Source organism: Microcaecilia unicolor, chromosome 8, assembly GCF_901765095.1.
Source record: "Microcaecilia unicolor chromosome 8, aMicUni1.1, whole genome shotgun sequence".
In the NCBI taxonomy this organism is placed as follows: domain Eukaryota; kingdom Metazoa; phylum Chordata; class Amphibia; order Gymnophiona; family Siphonopidae; genus Microcaecilia; species Microcaecilia unicolor.
In genome coordinates this window covers 228,208,361-228,230,618 of record NC_044038.1, presented here as the reverse complement: position 1 = coordinate 228,230,618, position 22,258 = coordinate 228,208,361, and the positions used below count along the sequence as shown (strand labels likewise).

Below are 22,258 nucleotides of genomic sequence, written 5' to 3'. Positions count from 1 at the left end.
ATTTGGTCAATTGGGGCACTTTTTTGAGGCTTGGTCCTAAAAATAAATGGACCAAGTGAAGCCGGCGAAATGCTCGTTAGAGCCGGCCTTTTTTTTTCCATTATCGGCCGAAGCTGGCCATCTCATAACCATGCCCCCGTTCTGCTTTCCATACCCTTCTGAAACGCCCCCTTTAACTTTGGCCGGCTCTGCGACGGAAAGCAGATGGAGCCGGCCAAAATCGGCTTTCGATTATACCGATTTGGCCGGTTTCAGGAGATGGCCGGCCATCTCCCGATTTGTGTCGGAATCTCCTTCGAAAATAAGCAGGAGTGTCACTTAACTGGTTAGTGTTGATGAAAATGGCCAGTTAGTGCCCAACTCAAAAACGTCTACTTTGGGGGCATTCCAGAGGCAGAGGCAGCACTTGGCCAAGGTTAACTGCATAAATAGGACAGCATAAAAGTCAGTTCCATCTTTATGCAGTTCATCATAGCTAGTCCAGCTATGGTTTCGGTGGCTTCATAAACCCAGAAATTCAATGCCGAGACCAGACACGGCACAGCGTTGTAACACCGGCAGCAGTCAGCAAAATGCTGAGTACCACCAGATAAATATCGATCCCCCCCTGATCTCCCACAAATACAACACTGCACTATTATCAGCAAAATTATTTTGAAAGAATAATTATTATATTCTTTCAAAATCGTCTTGCATAAGTCAACTAAAAAAGGCCAGAAACTTTCATTGGTTTTGCTTTCCAAACCCACGTTGTGTTTGTTTGTTTGTTTTTTTGTCTCTTATCCATTTACATATTTTCCCCTTGTTTTTGTTGTTATCATACAAAAGATGAAAACTCTTGCATTTTTGAACAGATCAACAGCAACGATGAAAATGGAGTATTGGAGGGAAAGTGGGAAGAGGACTTCAGTGAAGGAGTTGACCCAACTACCTGGAATGGGAGTGCTGAGATCCTTTTAAACTGGCGCAAAGGAGGGTATCAGCCTGTCAAATACGGCCAGTGCTGGGTTTTTGCAGGGGTAATGTGTACAGGTATGCCACGTTTTAGGAACAATTGAACTCTAAGTCCTCCTGAGAGAGCACTTCTTTTGTGAGGCTGGAAAGGGCAATTCTATTACACGGTATCGGCTTTCGATTATACCAATTTGGCCGGGTTTAGGAGATGGCTGGCCATCTCCCGATTTTTGTCGGAAGATGGCCGGCCATCTCCTTCGAAAGTAAGCAGGTTAGCTAACCCCTCGAAAACACATTCTTCTGAAAACTGTTTTTAAGGTCTATCTCACTTCCTTTCCTTTTGCCTTCTGCAATCCTACTCTCGGCCCTTCATCCGTGAGCACAGAACAAAAAGAAGTGTTAATCAATTCCGCTTTATAGTCATCAGCTCCTACACATTTCTCACTTTCATTGTAGTGTGCTGCGGGGGGTCAGAAATGGTGCTTGTATGTTCCTAGAGTATGTAATACACAAGCGTACATTGATACTCCGCCAACCATGGACAAAAATGACAATTTGTGCCATCCAAGGTCAAAATACGTTACAGCTACCATGGAAGTGAGGAAGGAAGAGTAGAGTTTACTTTATTCCATCCCTTTTTATACCACAAAGCACCTGGAGGCACCAGAGCAGTTTACAATGTGTCAAATATAATAGAGTAGAATTTAAAATGACTAGAATGTGCCAAGGATAAAGTGAGAAAGGGGAAATGGGACTTGATATACTGCCTTTCTGAGGTTTTTGCAACTACATTCAAAGCGGTTTACATATATTCAGGTACTTATTTTGTACCAGGGGCAATGGAGGGTTAAGTGACTTGCCCAGAGTCACAAGGAGCTGCAGTGGGAATCAAACTTAGTTTCCCAGGATCAAAGTCCGCTGCACTAACCACTAGGCTACTCCTCCACTAGCAACATTCCATGTAAAATCTCAAATAGTAGCAACCACTAGGCTACTCTTCCACTCCTTGGGATTCCGGAATCTTGCTATTCTTTGGGGTTCTACATGGAATGTTGCTACTCTTTGAGATTGTGCATGGAATCTTGTTAATGGCACTTGATATACCGCCTTTCTGAGGGTTTTTTTGCAACTACATTCAAAGTGGTTTACATATATTCAGGTACTTATTTTGTACCAGGGGCAATGGAGGGTTACGTGACTTGCCCAGAGTCACAAGGAGCTGCAGTGGGAATTGAACCCAATTCCCCAGGATCAAAGTCCACTGCACTAACCACTAGGCTACTCCTCCACTAGCAACTGTCCATGTAGAAGCCTGCCCTTGCAGATCAGCAATGCGGCCGTGCAGGCTTCTGTTTCTGTGAGTCTGACGTCCTGCACATAGGTTTCTACATGGAATGTTGCTAGTGGAATAGCAACATTCCACGTAGAATCTCAAATAGTAGCAACAGAATCTCAACATTTCATGTAGAATCTCAAATAGTAGGAACATTCCATGTAGAATCTCAAATAGGGAAAGGGAACTGGGACTTGATATACCGCCTTTCTGAGGTTTTTGCAACTACATTCAAAGCAGTTTACATATATTCAGATACTTATTTTGTACCAGGGGCAATGGAGGGTTAAGTGACTTGCCCAGAGTCACAAGGAGCTGCAGTGGGAATTGAACTCAGTTCCCCAGGATCAAAGTCCACTGCACTAACCGCTAGGCTACTCCTCCACTAGGGTGTGGCTGGCTTGGGTGAAGCATGACAAATGCTAGGGTCATTGCAAATATTTTGCAGATACATAGTTTAAATGTAGAACCATGAAATTTAAATAAAGTTTAAAAAAAAACAGAACACCTAAACATTATTATGTTTTATTCACTTTATTGTTTGTTTGTAAGCCACATTGAACTAGAAGTCTATTTCGGTCTAATGTGGAGTATAAATGTCATGAATAAATAACCAAATAAAGGAATAAACCAAGTGTGTTTGGCTTATCGCTGGCAACCAGTGGTATTGTCTGCCTCTTCCTCTCACATTGGCACTCTATGAAAACTCCAAACAACAGTCTTTAACAGTTTGACATGAAGACTGGGGTATTTATTTATTTATTTATTTATTTGTTGCATTTGTATCCCACATTTTCCCACCTCTTTGCAGGCTCAATGTGGCTTACGTTATGCCGTAATGGCGATCGCCATTTCCGGAAAGAGAAATACAAAGTAGTAATACATTTAAAGTTCATAATTGTTAAAATAAATTGTAAAGTAAGTTAGATAAACAGTACATTTCAGGCGTGAGAAATAAGGGGGGTGATGCATTAACGTTCATTAGTGACAAATTAATTGAAGCAAACAGGTATAGAGAGTCCGATTTTGTCTGGTTCTGGTAGAGTTTTGATGTCAGGTCATTTATGAAGGTCATTTCATTTCTTCTCTTCATTTTGTATTAGTCTTGAGGTGTTTGGGGATTCCTACTCGGGTGACCACGAACTATAACTCAGCGCATAACACAGATGGAGTCCTGAGCATCGACATATTTTACGATGAAGATGGAAAGGTCCTGGACATACATGACGACAGTATTTGGTAAATATTCTGCAATTACTCTATTAGAATTATGTATCGATTGTCTTCTGGTGTCATTTTCATCAAATTCAAGTATGAAGAAAACAATGTTTGAAAATGAATTAAACACGTCTATGGTAATGTGGTACAATATTCTATTCCATAGTGGAAATTTTAATTAGGACCTAAGTTGAGATTGATCACCTGAAGAGTTTTAAGAAAGGTCTCAATAACTCAAGTGACATACAATACACCACAAATATATGATACCCTCAATTACTCAATTATTTTTTTTTAATTCCGCTTTTGCAAGTTATTTTCAAATAAAGAAAAATGTTTTCCATAGAACTCCATGTTTTAGCTTGATGCACTCAGGGGGAAATTCTATCTATGGCAACTTAAAAATCAGCACCGTAAAACCACATGGTTAGCACGATTCTATAAACTACGCCTAAAGTTAGGCGTACTTTATAGAATACAGTCATATGCTATTCCTGAGCTTAAAATGTAGGCGCACCCATTTAGGTCACCTAAAACCAGGCTTAAATACCTGTACTCAAGTTAGGCGCAGATTGGGTGTATTCCATTATAGTGCGCATATATTTTTGTGAAATGCCCACAACCCACCCATTCCACAGCCCATGGCCATGCACTCTTTCCAACTGTACGCATTAGAATATACATGCACCGCATTATAGAATACACTTAGAAAGTCGTGTGCATAAATTCTCATTAAAGCCAATTAATGCCGCTAATTGCTTTTGAATAGCTAATTATTGGCATTGATTGGCTTGTTAATCAATTAAGTTGTGTGTGCAATTTGGTCGTGAGGTCAAATTGGTAGACACAACTTAAGATACCATATATAGAATTTGGGGGTAAGGGGATAATTCTATAGCTGGGCACCTCCAGTTAGATGCCCCGGGGGTCACACAGTAATATCTTATTCTATAAAGGATCCTAGGCATCTGGGTTCCATTATAGATCATTAGTGTTACTTGGTATTAGTGCATCTAATATTTAGGCACCACACTTACACCAGCCATAGAGCTGGCCAGTGGCGTAGCTACATGGGGCCACGGGGGCCTGGGCCCCCATAGATTTGGCTCTGAACCCCCCTGCCGATGACCCTCTCGACCCCCCTCCTGCCAACAACCCGCCATTGCCGTCACCTACTTTTGCTGGCAGGGGACCCCAAACCCCGCCAGCCGAGGTCATCTTCTTCCGGCGCAAGGCTTCGTTCTGTTTCTGAGTCTGACGATCCCCTCTCCCGCTGCCGCTGAAGTCTTCTTCAGTGCCGGTCTCTGGCACCTTCGCTGATCTGTTTCTGTGAGTCCTGACTCCAGACGTCCTGCGTGCGTAACGCACGCAGGACGTCAGGACTCACAGAAACAGATCAGCGAAGGCACCAGAGATGGCTGGCAGGGGTTGGGGACCCCCATCAGCAAAGGTACCAGGCAGTGGTGGCGGGGGAGGGTCAGTGGCAGGAGGGGGGGTCGAAAGTGGCGGGGGGATCAGCGGTGGCAGGTGGGGTCAAAAGTGGCGGGGGGGTCGGCGGCTGGGGGAGGCGGGCTAAACTGTGCCCCCCCCACCTCGGGCTCTGGACTCCCCTCCTGCCGAGGTCTGGCTATGCCCCTGACGTGTACACTAGTATTTTAAACATTTACATATGCACTAGGGGTTAGATTCTATTCATGCTGCCTGAAAATTCCATGTGGAAAAAAATACGCCTAGGCACATTCGCTTTAGTACTACTACATTTTATAGAATAGGCTTAAATTTCCATGTGGTATATAGAATTACACCAAGCACCTCTCCAGGTACAAAGATTTTAGAAATGCCCATGGTCTACCCATGGCCACACTCCCTTTTCAACTATGCAACTTAGAATTTAGGTGCACCACGTTACAGAATACGCTTAGTGAGTTGTGCGTGTAAATCTTAATGCTAATTTGTACTGATAATTGTTTGTTAACATCCAATTAACAGCGCTGATTAGCTCGTTAAACAATTAAGTTATGTGCATTGTTATAGAATACGCTTCGATTTCCACATGGAAATTAAGGCATGATTATATGGAATCCCGGGGTAGGTGCATAAATGTTAAGCCTAGTGTATAAAATCGCCCTTTAACTGGTCCACTGTCACTTGGAAAGCCTCAGATTGGATCTTTGCATCAGGCCATCCACTCCCTGGGTCATAAGTACATAAGTACATAAGTAATGCCACACTGGGAAAAGACCAAAGGTCCATCAAGCCCAGCATCCTGTCCACGACAGCGGCCAATCCAGGCCAAGGGCACCTGGCGAGCTTCCCAAATGTACAAACATTCTATACATGTTATTCCTGGAATTGTGGATTTTTCCCAAGTCCATTTAGTAGTGGTTTATGGACTTGTCCTTTAGGAAACAGTCCAACCCCTTTTTAAACTCTGCCAAGCTAATCGCCTTCACCACATTCTCTGGCAACGAATTCCAGAGTTTAATTATGCGTTGGGTGAAGAAACTTTTTCTCCGATTTATTTTAAATTTACTACACTGTAGTTTCATCGTATGCCCCCTAGTCCTAGTATTTTTGGAAAGCGTGAACAGACGCTTCACATCCACCTGTTCCACTCCACTCAATATTTTATATACCTCTATCATGTCTTCCCTCAGCCGTCTCTTCTCCAAGCTGAAAAGCCCTAGCCTCCTTAGTCTTTCTTCATAGGGAAATCGTCCCATCCCCACTATCATTTTAGTCGCCCTTCGCTGCACCTTTTCCAATTCTACTATATCTTTCTTGAGATGCAGCGACCAATGTTAAGGATTCTTAGCTCAGTATTTCTGCATAAATTGACTGGAGGCCTCTAACGTTAAATAGAACACCATTATATTTTCTTCAAACACTTTTGAGTAAAAGCTAATAAGAGGTTTCTGCAATGGTTTAGCAAAGGTTTAGAAAATAAGCGATGAAGCTACAATGTAGTAAATTTAAAACAAATCAGAGAAACATTTTCCTCACTCAACGTGTAATTAAACTCTGGAATTTGTTGCCAGAGAATGTGGTAAAGGCTGTTAGCTTAGCAAAGTTTAAAAAAGGTTTGGACGGCTTCCTAATGGATAAGTCCATAGACCGTTATTAAATGGACTTGGGGAAAATCTACTATTTCTGGGATAAGCAGTGTAAAATGTTTTGTACTTTTGGGGGATCTTGCCAGGGGTTTGTGACCTGGATTGGCCACTGTTGGAAACAGGATGCTGGGCTTGATGGACCTTTGGTCAGTCCCAGTATGGCAATACGTATGTACTTATCTACTTAAAAGTAATCCATTCAACTTCCTTTATGCGGAAAACCAAAGATACACACGGAAAATTCCTTCTTGCAAAGAGGTGAGAGAAAAGCTCAAGATGAACTGTGATCCTTGCAATTGCACCAGAAATGAAACTGCATGACATAGGCCTTATAATCTTTCCTTGTCATTATATTTTATGCTTCTAGCGGCCCATTATTGAGCTGTGGTGGTTAGCATTATTTTTAATTACTTGCTGCCATGGTTAAAGGAAAAATGGATCAGTGGCGTACCAAGGGGGGGTGGTGGGGGCGGTCCGCCCCTGGTGCACGCCGCTGGGGGGGTGCCGCGCACCTGTTGGCCGAGTCCACTCGTTCCCTCCCTGCTGCTCCCTCTGCGCGGAACAGGTTACTTCCTGTTCCGGGGCAGAGGGAGCAGCAGGGAACAAGCGGACTCGGAGCCAACAGGCACGTGGCACCCCCCTCCCCCTCAGCAGGTAAAAATGTACCAGGAAGGGTCACACTGTACCCGGGGAGGGGGGTGTAATTTCGCCGGGGGGGGGGCCGCGCCCCGGGTGTCAGCCAGCCTAGGAACACCACTGAAATGGATATTCAGTACCAATCACCAGATTTCAGCCAATGCTAAATATCTGGAATCAGTGGTGATGTGATCTGGTTAGCAGTGAAATTCAGACTGCTAACTGGTAAAGTTAGGAAATCCAACAGGTAGGCCTCAAGAACATGACTGAGGACCACTAGATTTCTGTATGTCTTATTTTGTCGAACAGTCTTGTGTCTATTTTGGTTTAACTTCAAAGAGCTTTTTACAATTTGTTCCAATAATGGTACAGGAATTTCCATGTTTGGAATGAGTCCTGGTTTATTCGAAGAGATTTGGGTTCCTATTATGATGGATGGCAGGTCCTGGACTCCACTCCACAGGAGCCTAGTAAAGGTAAGATGGTGACAATGGAAAGATAGTGGTAATATGTCCTGCTATTGTGAATTCCACTCCCTAAAAAATATTTCATTTCAAAAATATTTGCCTCTGTAAAAACAAATATCCCATGGATGAATGTCTTGCTAAAGAAAATTAAACCAACCAATCGATCACCTTCTGGTCAACGTTCAAAAGCACTTATAAGAGCAGTATTGGGCATTTAAAACAAAAAGGTTATCACTAGTGGTTGGATAAATTTTATCTTTACAAGTTGAATTATAATCAGAATTTGGCTGTTTAAGTTGCGGAGGGGCCAGGTGTGTTCTAGGGGTAGGTTCAAGAGTTATGTGGTTAACAACAATGTTCAGTCACTATCCAGATAATTTATCCATTTAACTGGGCCACTTATAGAGCAGTATTAATTTAAATGGATAACTTAACTATTTAGAGTTTGAGACTACATATTCAGTAATCTAAGATAGGCTGAAAATCTGCATAAAGATATCCATATAACATATCCCGGATATCTTAGGCAGCGGCCATCTTGAATATTGCTACCCAACTTAACTTTCCTAAAAACTGAAGGTAAAGTATATAACAACATCATACAATATAACTCTATACGTAAAACAGATGTCAGCATCAAGAATCTAAAATAACAAATCAATATAAAATAAAATGGTATGTCACATCATACAGTAGACGGTGTAAAACGTAACATAATCACCACACACACATACATACAGAAAACAAACAAATAGCTCTTCCACATTTAGGACAGAACTTCCCAACCCTGTCCTGATGACATACCCTCCCTACAGTCAGTTGAGTTTTCAAGTTATCCACTTTAAATGACCATGAGATAAATTTGCCTATCTTGGAGACCAGTGGCGTACCAAGGGGTGGGCGGTGCACGCCGCTGGGGGGGTGCCGCGCGCCTGTTGGCTCCGAGTCCGCTCGTTCCCTCCCTGCTGCTCCCTCTGCGCAGAACAGGTTACTTCTTGTTCCGGGGCAGAGGGAGCAGCAGGGAACGAGCGGACTCGGAGCCAACAGGTGCGCGGCACCCCCCAGCAGGTAAAAATGCACCCGGGGGGGCGCGCTGCACCAGGGGGGGGTGTAATTTCGCCGGGGGGGGGGGGGCCGCGCTGCACCCGGGGGGGGTGTGCATCGGCAATCCGCCCCGGGTGTCAGCCAGCCTAGGAACGCCACTGTTGGAGACCCAGTATGTATACAATTGATCTCATGCAAATTCATTATGGATATCCTGAAAACATGACAGGCTGTGCAAACACAGTTTTGTGAAGCTCTCATATAAGGATTATTTAAAAAATATATTTGAAATGAAAACTTATAATACAAAAAGTAATTTGCTTACATGAGAATAACAACTGTGTCTGTTTCCAAAAGCACTCTGATAAGAAAAAGCTTTTGATATCATGCTGAATTTCTTTGCTGAATTCCTCCACTATTTCCCATTACATTTATTTTACTGTTCTAGGGATTTATTGCTGTGGACCTACTTCTGTCACAGCTGTCAAGGAAGGAGACGTGGACCTCGACTATGATTGCATGTTTGTGTATGCAGAGGTGAACTCAGACCGTGTTTCTTGGGTTCAGCGCAGCGATAAAACAAAAGAAAAGGTTTACTCGGACACTGCTGCAATTGGCCAACGCATCAGCACAAAGGCATTGGGCAGCATCCAACCTGTAGACATCACCCATCATTACAAGTATCGAGAAGGTAAAGACCAGTAGATGCAAGAAGAAGCCAGCATTTTGTACTGGAGACGTCAACATTCATTCCATGTTATCTTTCTCTTTTTAACCAGGCTCCGCAAAGGAAAGAGAAGTATACAGTAAGGTTTCTAAGAAGCTTGCAGAGAGTGTACCCGGAGGAGCAAATTCTGTAGCAAGCAGCAATCCTAGCACTGGGTTAGAAGAAAATTCGGAGACAACAGGGGATGTGAAAAATCCTGGAATACTGGGGAAGTTCAAGCTGGTTGCATCCCCTATAGTTGGTCAAGATATCAACCTAATACTGAATCTTAAAAACGTAACACCTGAATTCAAGAGTGTCAAAGTGAGCATCAGTGGCTCTTCCATCCTGTACACCGGGCGACCGACGCGGGAATTGTTGAAGGAATTTAGATCTGTGTTTTTAAGTCCCTATCAAGGTAAATTATGACAACTGAAGAACAAAGGCATCCAGTTATTTGAACGCTGACATGTAAACAATATATTCATTTTCTGTCATTCTCTTTCTTACTGTGGGCTACCATTTAAGCAGCAATGGACTAGCACGTAAAAATAGGGCAGACTTTTAAGCGATCCCATTTATGCGCTAAACCTGGCCACTTACTGCCAGATTCTATATAGCGCGCCTAGCATTCCATGCTGAAATCCAGCTATATTCTATAACAATGTGAATAACTTAGTTAGCTTAACAAGCCAATCAGCGTTTTTAACAGCACTTAGGGGTCCTTTTACTAAGCCGTGTAGGCACGTATGTGCATCCTAGGGGCATCAATTTTGAACTACCGCCTGGCCCGGGCGGTAATTTCATTTTTTATCTGCGTCCACTAAGCGCGCCAGAAATTTTCCAGCACACGGCGCTAACTGGGCAGTAATCAGCATTGTACGCACATAGATCATTACCACCTGGTTAACGTGTGAGACTTTACCACTATGTCAATGGGTGGCGTTAAGGTCTCAGCCCCAAAATGGACGCGCCAATTTTCATTTTGCCGCACGTCCATTTTTGCCCCCCCCCCCCCCAAAAGGCCTTCTTTTGGGAGCTATGCATGTCCAATACATACGTCTACACCAGCGCAGGCCATTTTTCGGTGCGCCTTAGTAAAAGGACCCCTTACACAACAATAATGAGTACTAATCAGAATTTACACACACAAATCCCTAAGCATGTTCGGTAATGCACTATGCCTATATTTTAATGCATGCAGGCAAAAAGGGGCAAGGTTATGGGTGGGGAAATGGGCATTAAATGGCTGTTCCAGAACTTATGCATGTTGTTGTAGAATATGACCCTGTGCGTCTAAATCTACTTGCCAGGATTGACACCATGCTTTCATTGGTATAAATGGAGACACAAAGATTTAGGCATTGGGATAACAACTAAGCGTATTCTTTATACCACGCCTAAATCTAGGCACCACTGATAGAGTACACTTGGGTGGAAATGTTTTCCGCGTGGATTTTTCAGGCGCCATATATAGAATCTGGCCCTTAAGGGCTGAATATCAGCACTTCATTGACCAAGTGCTGACGCCACCCCTGGAATGCTCCCAACATAGCTGACTGTACTGCTATGGATTTACAGCCTGCTTCACTGACACACACTACTCAATAATTACCTTGGATTCTTTTGGATTCGTATTAGGTAAATGAGACCTTTATTAGAGGTGCTAAAATCTACAGTGATTAAGATATATACAATGATTAAATCATCTAACTAAAAGAAAGCTATAAGACAGATATATACATATTATACATACAACATCACTGGTCAGGAATTTCAGGCCCTTATCTCATCAGCTGGGACTTTGAGCAGGGACTGTCTTTCTTCTATGTTTGTGCAGCGCTGCGTATGCCTTGTAGCGCTATAGAAATGCTAAATAGTAGTAGTAGTAGGCCCGTTGCAGCGAAAGCCCGAAGTCTCCTTATGACCAGGAACAAGTCTTTTCTGCACAGTGCGTCCACCCACAGATGAGCCTCAAAACTCTGCTGCAACAAGCCCCCCTTTTTATTACGCTAAAGCTTATTTTCAGAGCCAAGGAAAATTACAGAATGCTTGAGAATAGGAAAACAAGCCATACTATGGGAATGTGGTCACATGTTTCCAAGTCCAGGTGGCCAGTCTGAACTTCGAAAACAAGCACCATCCTCCTCTTCACATACCAAATTAATTAGAGCTGTGTCTTATCTTCTGCATTCCAACTTATTTTTGTATTTACAAGGAAAGTTACTTTCGGTCAAAGACAGAAGATTTCAGAGTGTATTATTGGACAAAGCAGGGTTGAAAAGCAATCCTTTACATCTTCCATTACACTGACTTTGAGTTTGGTACTAACCGTGAATTTCAGTGGCACGTAGATGGTTAAATGCTGCTGAAAATTAGCCCCAACTAAGCAACTTTAACCGGTCAGTGGCCAGCTAAATCGCTTTGAATATCGACCCCTATATTTTTATATTTCTTTCATAGTCTTTAAGTAGGACAATTTTATCATGAGTTTATCTGCATAATTGTTCAGTTACCTTGATAACTGTTTGGTGACTGAATTTTGAATTTATGTCAACAGTGGAATAACCACGGACCTGCAAGCAGTACTACCACTACTATAAATCACTTCTATAGTGCTACCAGTCGTACGCAGCGCTTTACAATTGAAAGCAGCATGGGGATTTTAAAATTTCCCTTCTTCGCATTTTTACATTTTTTAAAAATTCACCTTATTCATTTTTTATTTTGGTAGATGTTCGATTTAATTATTAACTTAGAGGTCCTTTTACAAAGGCGCGCTAGCGTTTTTAGCACACGCTAAAAATAAACATGTGCTAAATGTTAGAGATGTCCATATATTTCTGTGGGCGTACCTAACGGTTTTAGTATGCGCTATTTTTGATATGATGTCTAAATCCAATTTAGATGTTTTGCTGAAAACGTACAAAATTCTAGTGGCGAACATAGCGATTTTCAAACCAGAAAAAGTCTATCTTTTTGTTTTGAAAATGGCCATTTGCTAGATGTTACTGTGCTCAGTGCATCTATCTTTTTGAACCATTTTGAAAAAAAAATGCCCAAGTAAAAAACACACAAAATCATGTCATTGGGACGTATGTGGGGCCAGCATTCTTAGTAAACTGGCCACACAGACATCCCAGCAGAGCAATGGCACACTCTAGGGGTCCCTGCACTGGACTTCACAAAAAAAGGTCCCCAGGTATACATCTCACTGTTACCCCCTTATATTGTATGGTTAGCCCTCCAAAACCCACTAAAAACCTACTGTACCACACTGTACTCCACTGCAATAGCCCTTATGGCTGCAGGTGTCACCTATATGTGAGTACAGTACGTTTTTGGGTGAGTTCTGGATGGCTCATGCTTTCCACCATAAGTGTAACAGTTAAAGTGTGATATGAGCCTGGGTTCCCTTCTCTACAGTGCATTACATTGATCACTAAGCTACTCCAGTGACCTGCTTGCTGCTCTAATAGAATTGGCCATCCAGCTTATTTTCGAAGGAGAAGGGCGCCCATCTTCCGACACAAATCGGTAGATGGGCATCCTGCTCCTAAGGGTGCCCAAATCGGTATAATCAAAAGCCGATTTTGGCCGTCCTCAACTGCTTTCCGTCGCAGGGACAGCCAAAGTTCAAGGGGGCGTGTCGGTAGTGTACCGAAGGCGGGACGGGGGCGTGGTTAAGAGATGGCCGTCCTTGGCCAATAATGGAAAAAAGAAGGGCGTCCCTGACGAGCATTTGGCCGACTTTACTTGGTCCCTTTTTGTTCACAACCAAGCCTCCCCTTACTCCCCCAGTGGTCACCAACCCCCCCACACCCAAAAAAAAAAATAAAAACATTTTTTTGCCAGCCTCAAATGTCATACCCAGCTCCATCACAGCACTATGCAGGTCCCTAGAGCAGTTTTTAGTGGGTACTGCAGTGCACTTCAGGCAGGCAGACCCAGGCCCAAGCCCCCCTACCTTTTACACTTGTGGTGGTAAATGGGAGCCCTCCAAAACCCACCCAAAACCCACTGTACCCACATCTAAGTGCCCCCCGTTACCCTTTAAGGGCTATGGTAGTGTTGTACAGTTGTGGGTAGTGGGGTTTGGGGGGCTCAGCACACAAGGTAATGGAGCTATGCACCTGGGAGCAATTTGTGAAGTCCACTGCAGTGCCCCCTAGGGTGCCCGGTTGGTGTCCTGGCATGTGAGGGGGGCCACTGCACTACAAATGCTGGCTCCTCCCATGACCAAATGGCTTGGATTTGGCCGGTTTTGAGATGGGCGTCCTTAGTTTCCATTATCGGCGAAAACTAATGTCGGCCATCTCTAAGGTCAACCCAAATGTTGAGATTTGGCCATCCTCAACCGTATTATCGAAATGAAAGATGGCCGCCCATCTTGTTTCGATAATACGGTCGGGGACGCCGCTTTACGAGGCTGTCCTTAGAGATGGGCACCCTTATAGATGGGCGCCCCCGTTCGATTATGCCCCTCCATAACATCTGAAGCTGTCATAAAGGCTAGTATGTACTGTTTCTTTCAAATCTTGGGGAAGGGGGGAGGGTGTCTGTGATTACTGAGGGAGTAAAGGATGTCATGCCGTAATCTCTCCAGTGGTCATCTGGTCATTTAGGGCACTTTTTTGTGGCTTAGTCGTAATTGAAACAGGTCTAGACCAAAATGTCTAACTTGTAACCTTGGACATTTTTGAAGAAAATTGTCCTCATTTTGGGAACTCCCAAATCCCACCCCAACGCACTCACTCCTCTGTGATTTGAACGCACTGCAGACAAACTGCATAGAAAAAAACATCTCAAAACTGGGTTTTGAAAAATAGCGATTTGGCTATTTTAGCTAAAAGAAACCCCCAAAACATCCAAATGCCGCTTTTTGGACATTTTTCTGTTTCGAAAATGAGCCCCTAAACTGTTTTTCTAATTATGTTTACATTCCAGAGGAAAAGATTCCCATACAGATATATTACTCTGAGTATGAGAAGTATTTGTCTATGCCTAACATGATACAAGTGTCTGCCATGTGTGAAGTGAAGAACGGGGGAAAGCTCGTGGTACGAAAGGACATATCCTTAGAAAACCCATCCATCAACATCAAGGTAAACAAAGTGTCCTATCAATTCTATGTCAAAGAAAAGTGAGTGAGGACTGACTTAAGGATAAGAAACTGAAACAAATCATGAGCAAGTTCAAGTACTGGATTCAGTCTGAATTTTGTGAATTTGGCACTTCATCACCCAAATTTCCCAAATGTGAATCAGTCACAATACATGCCGCCTGAAGCCTTTTCTTTTTGGAATGGCAGGTCAAATCCAGCAGGGAACAGGGCCGCTGAGAGACAGAGCCGGGCCAGGTGCAGGGCCGCCGCCAGTGCCTCCCACTCGGGATGCAACCGCCTGGCCCCCCACCCACACTCAGGATGTAGCCTCTGGGCCCAATCTGGAACGCAGCCGCCACTGCTGCCCCTCACTCACTCTTGGGCTGTCACCAGATCCTGGCACCATGCTCCTATGGAGGCCAGAGAAGAGTAGACGCACTCACCACCAGTGGCGTAGCCACAGGTGGGCCTGGGTGGGCAGGGATCAGGCCCACCCAACAGTAGCACACATTTAGCGGTAGCTGGTGGGGATCCAAAGCTCGGTCAGCTGAAGACTTCCGCCTAATGGTAACAAAAATGCTACTCTCAATGATACCGGAACCTGTGAATGCTCAGTTTTCAGTGTATGCCTTCTGCAGACTGCCAAGGTGGAAAGAAGCGTTTTCCTGCCAGCTTAGATATTTTTTTGGTGGTGGTGGTGTGGAGAACACTTGGTGCCCACCCACTTCTTGCCTAGGTCCACCCAAAATCTGTTGTCTGGCTATGCCCCCGTAGTCACCGCCTTTTCTGACTGACGATTTTTGACAGGAACTTTTGTGATCAAAATTTGGGGGAGTTACATATGTATCCAAAGGATTTCCCCGCTTGTGTATCTTTATACTAAATATTGGGACCCCTGAGGCAGGTGTTGATTGATAAGAAAGGTACTAAATACTGCTGATTCATCTATATTTGTTATGATATCACAAGTATTATCAGTAAATGGCAGCAGATAAAGACCCTCATGGTCTATCAAGTCTGCCCAAGAAGGTAGCCAGAGATTGTGTGGGCACCAGTCACCCACGTTTAAACGTTAGGTGTCAAATCTCCACCATGCCAACCATATAGGTAGGCAAAGATGATATAATCTTGGTTATAACCACCTATCATCCCCAAGTATTGCTGACAGTATTCAACTTACCAGTCAAGATGTCTTCCCCTCCCCCCTGAGCTGCACAGCATCCTTACTTGCAGCATGTGACGTGGTGATCGACAACATTGGAACTGCTGAAGCTTTCACCCGTGTTTTGTCATTTATTATTATTATTATTATTTATTGCATTTGTATCCCACATTATCCCACCTATTTGCAGGCTCAATGTGGCTTACAGAGACCTGTTATGGCATCGCCATTCCAGGATGTCAAATACAATTGGTAATGCAAAAAGATTATAGATAGGAAGAGAGATCTAAGCAGATAGTTATAGAAAGATGATTTTCTGAGCTAGGTAGTTTGGTGGAGTAGTAAAGTTAAGCTAAGGGTTCTCTTTGTAGGCCTTGTCGAAGAGATACGTCTTCAGAGATTTATGGAAGTTCGATGTTTCGTTGATTGTTTTCAGGTCTGTTGGTAGTGCATTCCACATTTGCGTGCTCATGTAAGAGAAGGTGGTCGCATTTGTTAGCTTGTATTTTAGTCCTTTGCAGCTGGGGAAGTGTAGGTTAAGAAATTTGCGAGATGATCTTTTGGCATTTCTGGGGGGTAGGTCTATAAGGTCTAGCATGTAAGTCGGGGCGTCTCCGTGGATGATTTTGTGTACAATTGTACAAATCTTGAAAGTGATATGGGATACAGACCATAGAGGTCTGTCCGACATTCCCCTCGTTTCCCCCAATACTGAAGTTGCCGAAGGTGTGGGTCAATCAGCTTCTATTTCACAAGAGGGTCTTTTTGTCACACTGATCTGAGCACTGCCACTGCTGCTACTGCTTAATAATAAGAAGCAGCATTAAAACAAACATTTTAAACTGATGAATTTGCAGTAAACGTTTCAGCTGATCGAGGTTCATGATTGATCTTTACCGTGTATGCTTTGGAAATATTGCAGAGCAATACAACATGCCTGAAACTCTAAAAAGAGTTTTTAGTTCAATGAGGTTTTCACAAAAAGAAAAAAAAAAAAAAAGTCTAAAGTTGTGTCAGCATTTTTCTCACCTTCCTGCTGAAGCCTTTTATGTCTTCCCTCTCTGTCCCGCCCCCCCCCTTTCCCTATTCTCCTTAACCCTTTCCTTCCCGCTGGCCTACAACCCAGTTGTGTCCCGCCTCCCTAATTGGTTTGGCCTCCTCCGTTTTTCTCACCTTCAGACTAAACTCTATCCTAACATTTCTACATCTGCTATTACCCCATACGAATATGTGCTGAGCTGTAAAGAAATCATTTGTACAGAGAGCTGCATTCTTAATATGCCTCTCGTAGAGCTGTGAATGTATTAGTACACAGTCAGTTCATTAGCACGCCTTTAAAAATTTAGTGCATGCTAAATTGATTTAACATGCACTAATTGATTTATTGTGCCTTAACTTGTTGGTAAGTGTGCATTAAATCTATGTATTGAATGCTGTCACATTAGCTAAAATAAATCTGAGAATCAGGAAAAATGTGTGGGAAAAGCAATAAAAACTAACCACCCTTTCCTTGCCTGTGTATGTTCCTACCTTCTTTTCCTGTGCAGGTCATCGGACAGGTTGTGCTAAATAAGTTGGCAACCGCTGAGGTTTCGTTTACGAATCCTCTTCCCAAACCAGTAGACGACTGCATTGTGTTGATAGAAGGCAGCGGTCTGATAACCGGACAGCTCACGGGACAGTAAGTAATAACATTGTTTTCTAGTATTCACCGCAGCGGCATTCAGGGACTACCACCCAGCCATTCCTGTTTGTGGGCTCCTTTTACTAAGCCGCGGTAAAAAGGGGCTTGCCATAGTGTAGGCGCGGGTTTTGGGCGCGCGCAGAAATATTTTTCAGCGCACGTAGCAAAAATGCCTTTTTTAAAAAATTTTTGCCAAAAATGGACCTGCGGCAAAATCAAAATTGACGCGCGTCCATTTTGGGAGTCTGACCTTACTGCCAGCCATAGACCTAGCGGTAAGGAATCTGCGCGGTAAGGACCTATGCCACTCGGCACGCGTCCGAAAATAAAAAAATATAATTTACAGACGCGCCTAGCGGACGTGCGCCAAAAATGAAATTACTGCAAGAGGCACGTGGTAGTCGGGAAGTAAGTTCATTTTGGCACGTGTTGGGAGTGTGTAGAGCCTAACGCAGCTTAGTAAAAGGCGCACTGTGTTTGTTTTCTGTGGTGCTGATCCTGGCTCTTCAGCTGTGAAGACAAAATAGAAATATTTGTTAAACAATTCTGCCTTAAATCTTTATCAGCTTCTACATATTCCTCCCTCACCTTTGAGTCTCACAATGCCACTTTTGAACCTCCTCCTGTCACTAATATATCTAAAAAAAATGTCTTCCCCCTCCCCCCACATTTTATCATATTGGCTATTTTTAATTCCATTTGCATCTTTGCTTTCCTGACTACTCTACCAGCTTCTCTTAGCTTCTCCAGCAGGGGCGTAGCCAGACTTCGGCGGGAGGGGGGTCCAGAGCCCGAGGTGAGGGGGCACATTTTAGCCCCCCCTCCCCCGCCATTACTGAACCCCCCCCGCACCAACTTTGATCCCTCCCCCACGCTGATGACCCTCTTGACCCCTCCTCCCGCCACCAACCCGCCGTCACCTACCTTTGCTGACAGGGGACACCAACCCCCACCAGCCGAGCCGAGGTCCTCTTCTTCCCAATCCCGCGCAAGGCTTCGTTCTAGTCTGACGACCTGCACATTGTACGTGCAGGGCGTCAGACTCACAGAAACAGAATGAAGCCTTGCAAGATGGCTTCGTTGTAGCGCTATAGAAATGATAAATAGTAGTAGTAGTAGTAGTAGTTCTGCTTCTGTGAGTCTGACGTCCTGCACGTACAATGTGCAGGACGTCAGACTAGAACGAAGCCTTGCATGGGATTGGAAAGAAGAGGACCTCGGCTCAGCTGGTGGGGGTTGGGGTCCCCCGCCAGCAAAGGTAGGCGACGGCGGGTTAGCGGTGGGAGGGAGGGTCGAGAGGGTCATTGGCAGAGGGGTCCAGGGGCAAATCTATGGGGGCCCAGGCCCCCGTGGCCTCATACTGGCTACGCCACTGTTTTCCAGATATTGTTGCCTGTCTTCCTCTTTCTGCAATCTCTTGTAGTTTATAAAGGCTGACCTCTTTTTCCTTACCTTTTCAGCTACTACTTTTGAGAACCAAAGCAGCCTTCTTTTCCTCTTACTTTTATTTAGGGGTCCTTTTACTAAGGTGCGCTGAAAAAATGGGCTACGCTAGTATAGGCGTGTGTTTTGGGCGTGCACAGATCCATTTTTCAGCACGCCTCTAAAAAAGGCCTTTTTTTTAAAAAATTTGCCGAAAATGGACATGCGGCAAAATAAAAATTGGTGCACGTCCATTTTGAGTATGAGACCTTACCGCCAGCCATTGACTTAGCGGTAAGGTCTCACGCATTAACCAGGCGGTAATGGTCAACGCGCGTCCAAATGCTGATTACCGCCCGTGCGCCAAAAAATAAAAATATTTAATTAAAATAATCATCAAAAACCAGAATAATAAATCTGATAGAGAAAGAATTCCTAAAAGAGCCTAAGAGATGGAACGATGCACAACTTTGTTTTCAAATTCAGTTTGTGACTTTCATTGTAAAAAAAAAAAATATATATATATATATATGTATATATCATTCCATCTTTTCTTGTCCTTTTAGATTGTCTTACCTGAGGCCCAAACAGAATACAAAGTTCCGGGTTGAATTCACTCCTTACCGGACTGGCTACAGACAGCTGCTGGTGGAAATAAAATCCACAGGTTTTACTTTGAAAGGTTTCCACAATATTACAGTGAACAAATTTGGTACCTTTGGTGCACAACCGTGGCATCCTCCTCAATAATGAATGGTCTCTATCTGCACAAGTAACGTATATGGCCATAAGCTTTATTACTCCCCGTTCTACAGCTTGCAATATACTTTCCCATCTTTGATTCCTGTGTCCGCATCAATCCTCAGCTGCAGCAGCCTTAACACTCTTCCTGCCCGGGCTGTATCAAGAAACCTGTAGGCTGCCGACAGCTCCTCGAAAGCCAGCAGGGATACAGATGACAGTCCAGAGCTGGGAAAAGCCCACCTAGCGAAGCCCCAAACCAGGAACACTGAAGACAGCGAAATTCACTAAGATATTGAACTACCTCTGAAGTAAAATCTGATGGGGCCAATACTCAACTAACGGTGATCAGCAATTGTGAGCACCAGCAGCTGATTTACACCCTGGATATTCAGTGCCAGCTCCTGACTGGCTACCAGCGTTGCATATCGGAGTCAGGGAGAATTACTTGGGTACCGCCAATATTCAGCGGTGGTACACCAAAAATGACCTGGTTAAGTACAATAGCCTTTCACCCACTGCCGTAAAAGAGGGCCTCGGGGTGCGTCAAGAACAAGCGCCGACGCCAGCACAGGCCCCCCCCCCCTTTCGCCGCAACTTCGTAAAAGGACCCCAAGCTGGAAATTCTGTAAAAGACATTCTATGCAGAATATTAGCTTGTTGCGGATCTTATTTCAGCCTAAAATTTTGGGCCCCATTTATTGAATCTGCCCTAAGTGGCTAACTCACTTTAGTAAAAGAGCCCCTATCACTGTCCCCTCTAAGCCGAGTGGGAGTCCTCCAAATGCATTGCGGCCAGTAGGGGGTGGTGCTTCAATGCTGTGTTTTCAATTGCTAGGGACAGGCAGGTTTTCTAGAGTGTTGCCTGTCCCTCACTATTGAAAATATGATAGTGAAACAGCTCCCCCTACTGGCAGGGCTATAGGTGGAGGACTCCCTCTCAGCTTAGAGGGAACCGTAGGTCCTATATGTTTATTTAAAAAGGCAAACAAATAGACACCTTCCTGCCCTATAGACTCCCCGTTATGACATTACCCTCATTGTATGCACAGACACAGTGGCGTTCCTAGGGTGGCTAACACCCGGGGTGGATCGCCGATGTGCCCCCCCCCCCCGGTGCAGCACGACCCCCACCCCCGGCGACAGGCCACCCCCCCCCCCCCCCCCGTGAAAGGACACAACTCCCCCCTGGGTGCAGGAAGTAACCTGTTCCAGGGCAGAGGGAGCACGGAACGAGCGGAGCAAACAGGCACGCGGCACCCCCCCAGTGGCGTGCACCCGGGGCGGACCGCCGATGCGCCCCCCCCCCCTCCCCCGGTGCAGCACGACCCCCCCACCCCCGGCGAAAGGCCACCTCCCCCCCCCCCCCCCCCCCCGTGAAAGGACACAACTCCCCCCTGGGTGCAGGAAGTAACCTGTTCCAGGGCAGAGGGAGCACGGAACGAGCGGAGCAAACAGGCACGCAGCACTCCCCCCAGCAGCGTGCACCCGGGCGGACCGCACCCACCGCCCCCCCTAGGAATGCCACTGCACAGACAAAAGACTGTATTTTTTTTTTGCTTTTTTTTTTAGAAAAATATACTAAAATATACTATCATAGAAAATAAAATAAATCTGTGAAAAAATGTTGGAAAACTTTTATTTTAATTACATAGACATAGATAAGCAACAATATACAAACTTCCATACATACATATGAATATCATCTTTGATTTATAGCATTTATAAAATGGTTAACTTATATTTGCATTTTTACAGTAATTCTGAAGTTTCTGCTTTATGTAACTCTACAATGTTTCTGAGATGAAGTTAAAGTTTGTAGTGTGACATGGAGGACTGAATACAGTTCATTTATTTATACTGTCTTTATCATGAAATGCTGCTATTTTGTCTGGATTTAATTTATAAACAAATCCAAACATCATTGCTAATAATAAAATTATACTTCTTTTTGACATCTGCAGTATCTTATTGGTTATGTAAATAGGTATTTTAAAAATATTGGTGGCGCATGGTGATGAGGTCATCAGAGGAGACCACAGGAAGCTGCTTCGGAGTCAATGGGAGCAAACAACGAGGTCTTCACTGACGGGGTCCCTCTGCAAAAGAGCCTATGGCAATGCCAGTGAGGACAATTCAGGAGCTAGTCATAGCTCAAATAGCAGTAGGGAACATTTTATTATTTTTGGGGCCCTTTTACAAAGCCATGTAGGCACCTACGCTCGCCCAACGTGAATCAATTTGGAGTTACCACACGAATACCATGAGGCCAGGTTGTTAATTTCAGTTTTTTTCTGCGCGTTTGCTCCGCGCGCCGGAAAACAATTTTTATTTTCCAGCATGCGCCAGAAACCGGGTGGTAATCATCATTCTTCGCACGTAGATGATTACCGCATGGTTACAGCGTGAGACCTTACTGCCAAGTCAATGGCTGGTGGTAAGGTATCAGACCCAAAAATGGACGCGCACCAAATTTGATTTTGCCATACGTCCGTTTTCGGCAAAAAGAAAAAAAAAGGCCTTTATTGCAGGCGTGCTGAAAAATAGATCTGCGCACTCCCAAAACACGCACCTACACTAGCACTGCCCATTTTTTGGCACACCTTATTAAAAGGACCCCTTTATTTTTATTTTATGGGCACAGCTGACAGTCCCAAATGAACAAGCAAGTGGC

The 22,258-nt window shown here is 44.3% G+C and overlaps 1 protein-coding gene across 1 annotated transcript in view; it reads left to right on the top strand.

Moving 5' to 3' along the window:
- The window catches only part of LOC115476624 (protein-glutamine gamma-glutamyltransferase E-like), a 70,931-nt gene extending 50,548 nt beyond the window's left edge, over positions 1-20,383 (top strand). Inside the window, exons 6-13 of the mRNA XM_030213101.1 lie at positions 855-1,032; positions 3,391-3,526; positions 7,627-7,730; positions 9,214-9,456; positions 9,545-9,889; positions 14,419-14,576; positions 17,285-17,418; positions 19,410-20,383. Coding sequence (XP_030068961.1) covers positions 855-1,032; positions 3,391-3,526; positions 7,627-7,730; positions 9,214-9,456; positions 9,545-9,889; positions 14,419-14,576; positions 17,285-17,418; positions 19,410-19,593 — 1,482 coding nt within the window. The 3' untranslated portion in view covers positions 19,594-20,383. The remainder of the gene's footprint in view (positions 1-854; positions 1,033-3,390; positions 3,527-7,626; positions 7,731-9,213; positions 9,457-9,544; positions 9,890-14,418; positions 14,577-17,284; positions 17,419-19,409) is intronic.
- Positions 20,384-22,258: the final 1,875 nt, after the last annotated feature.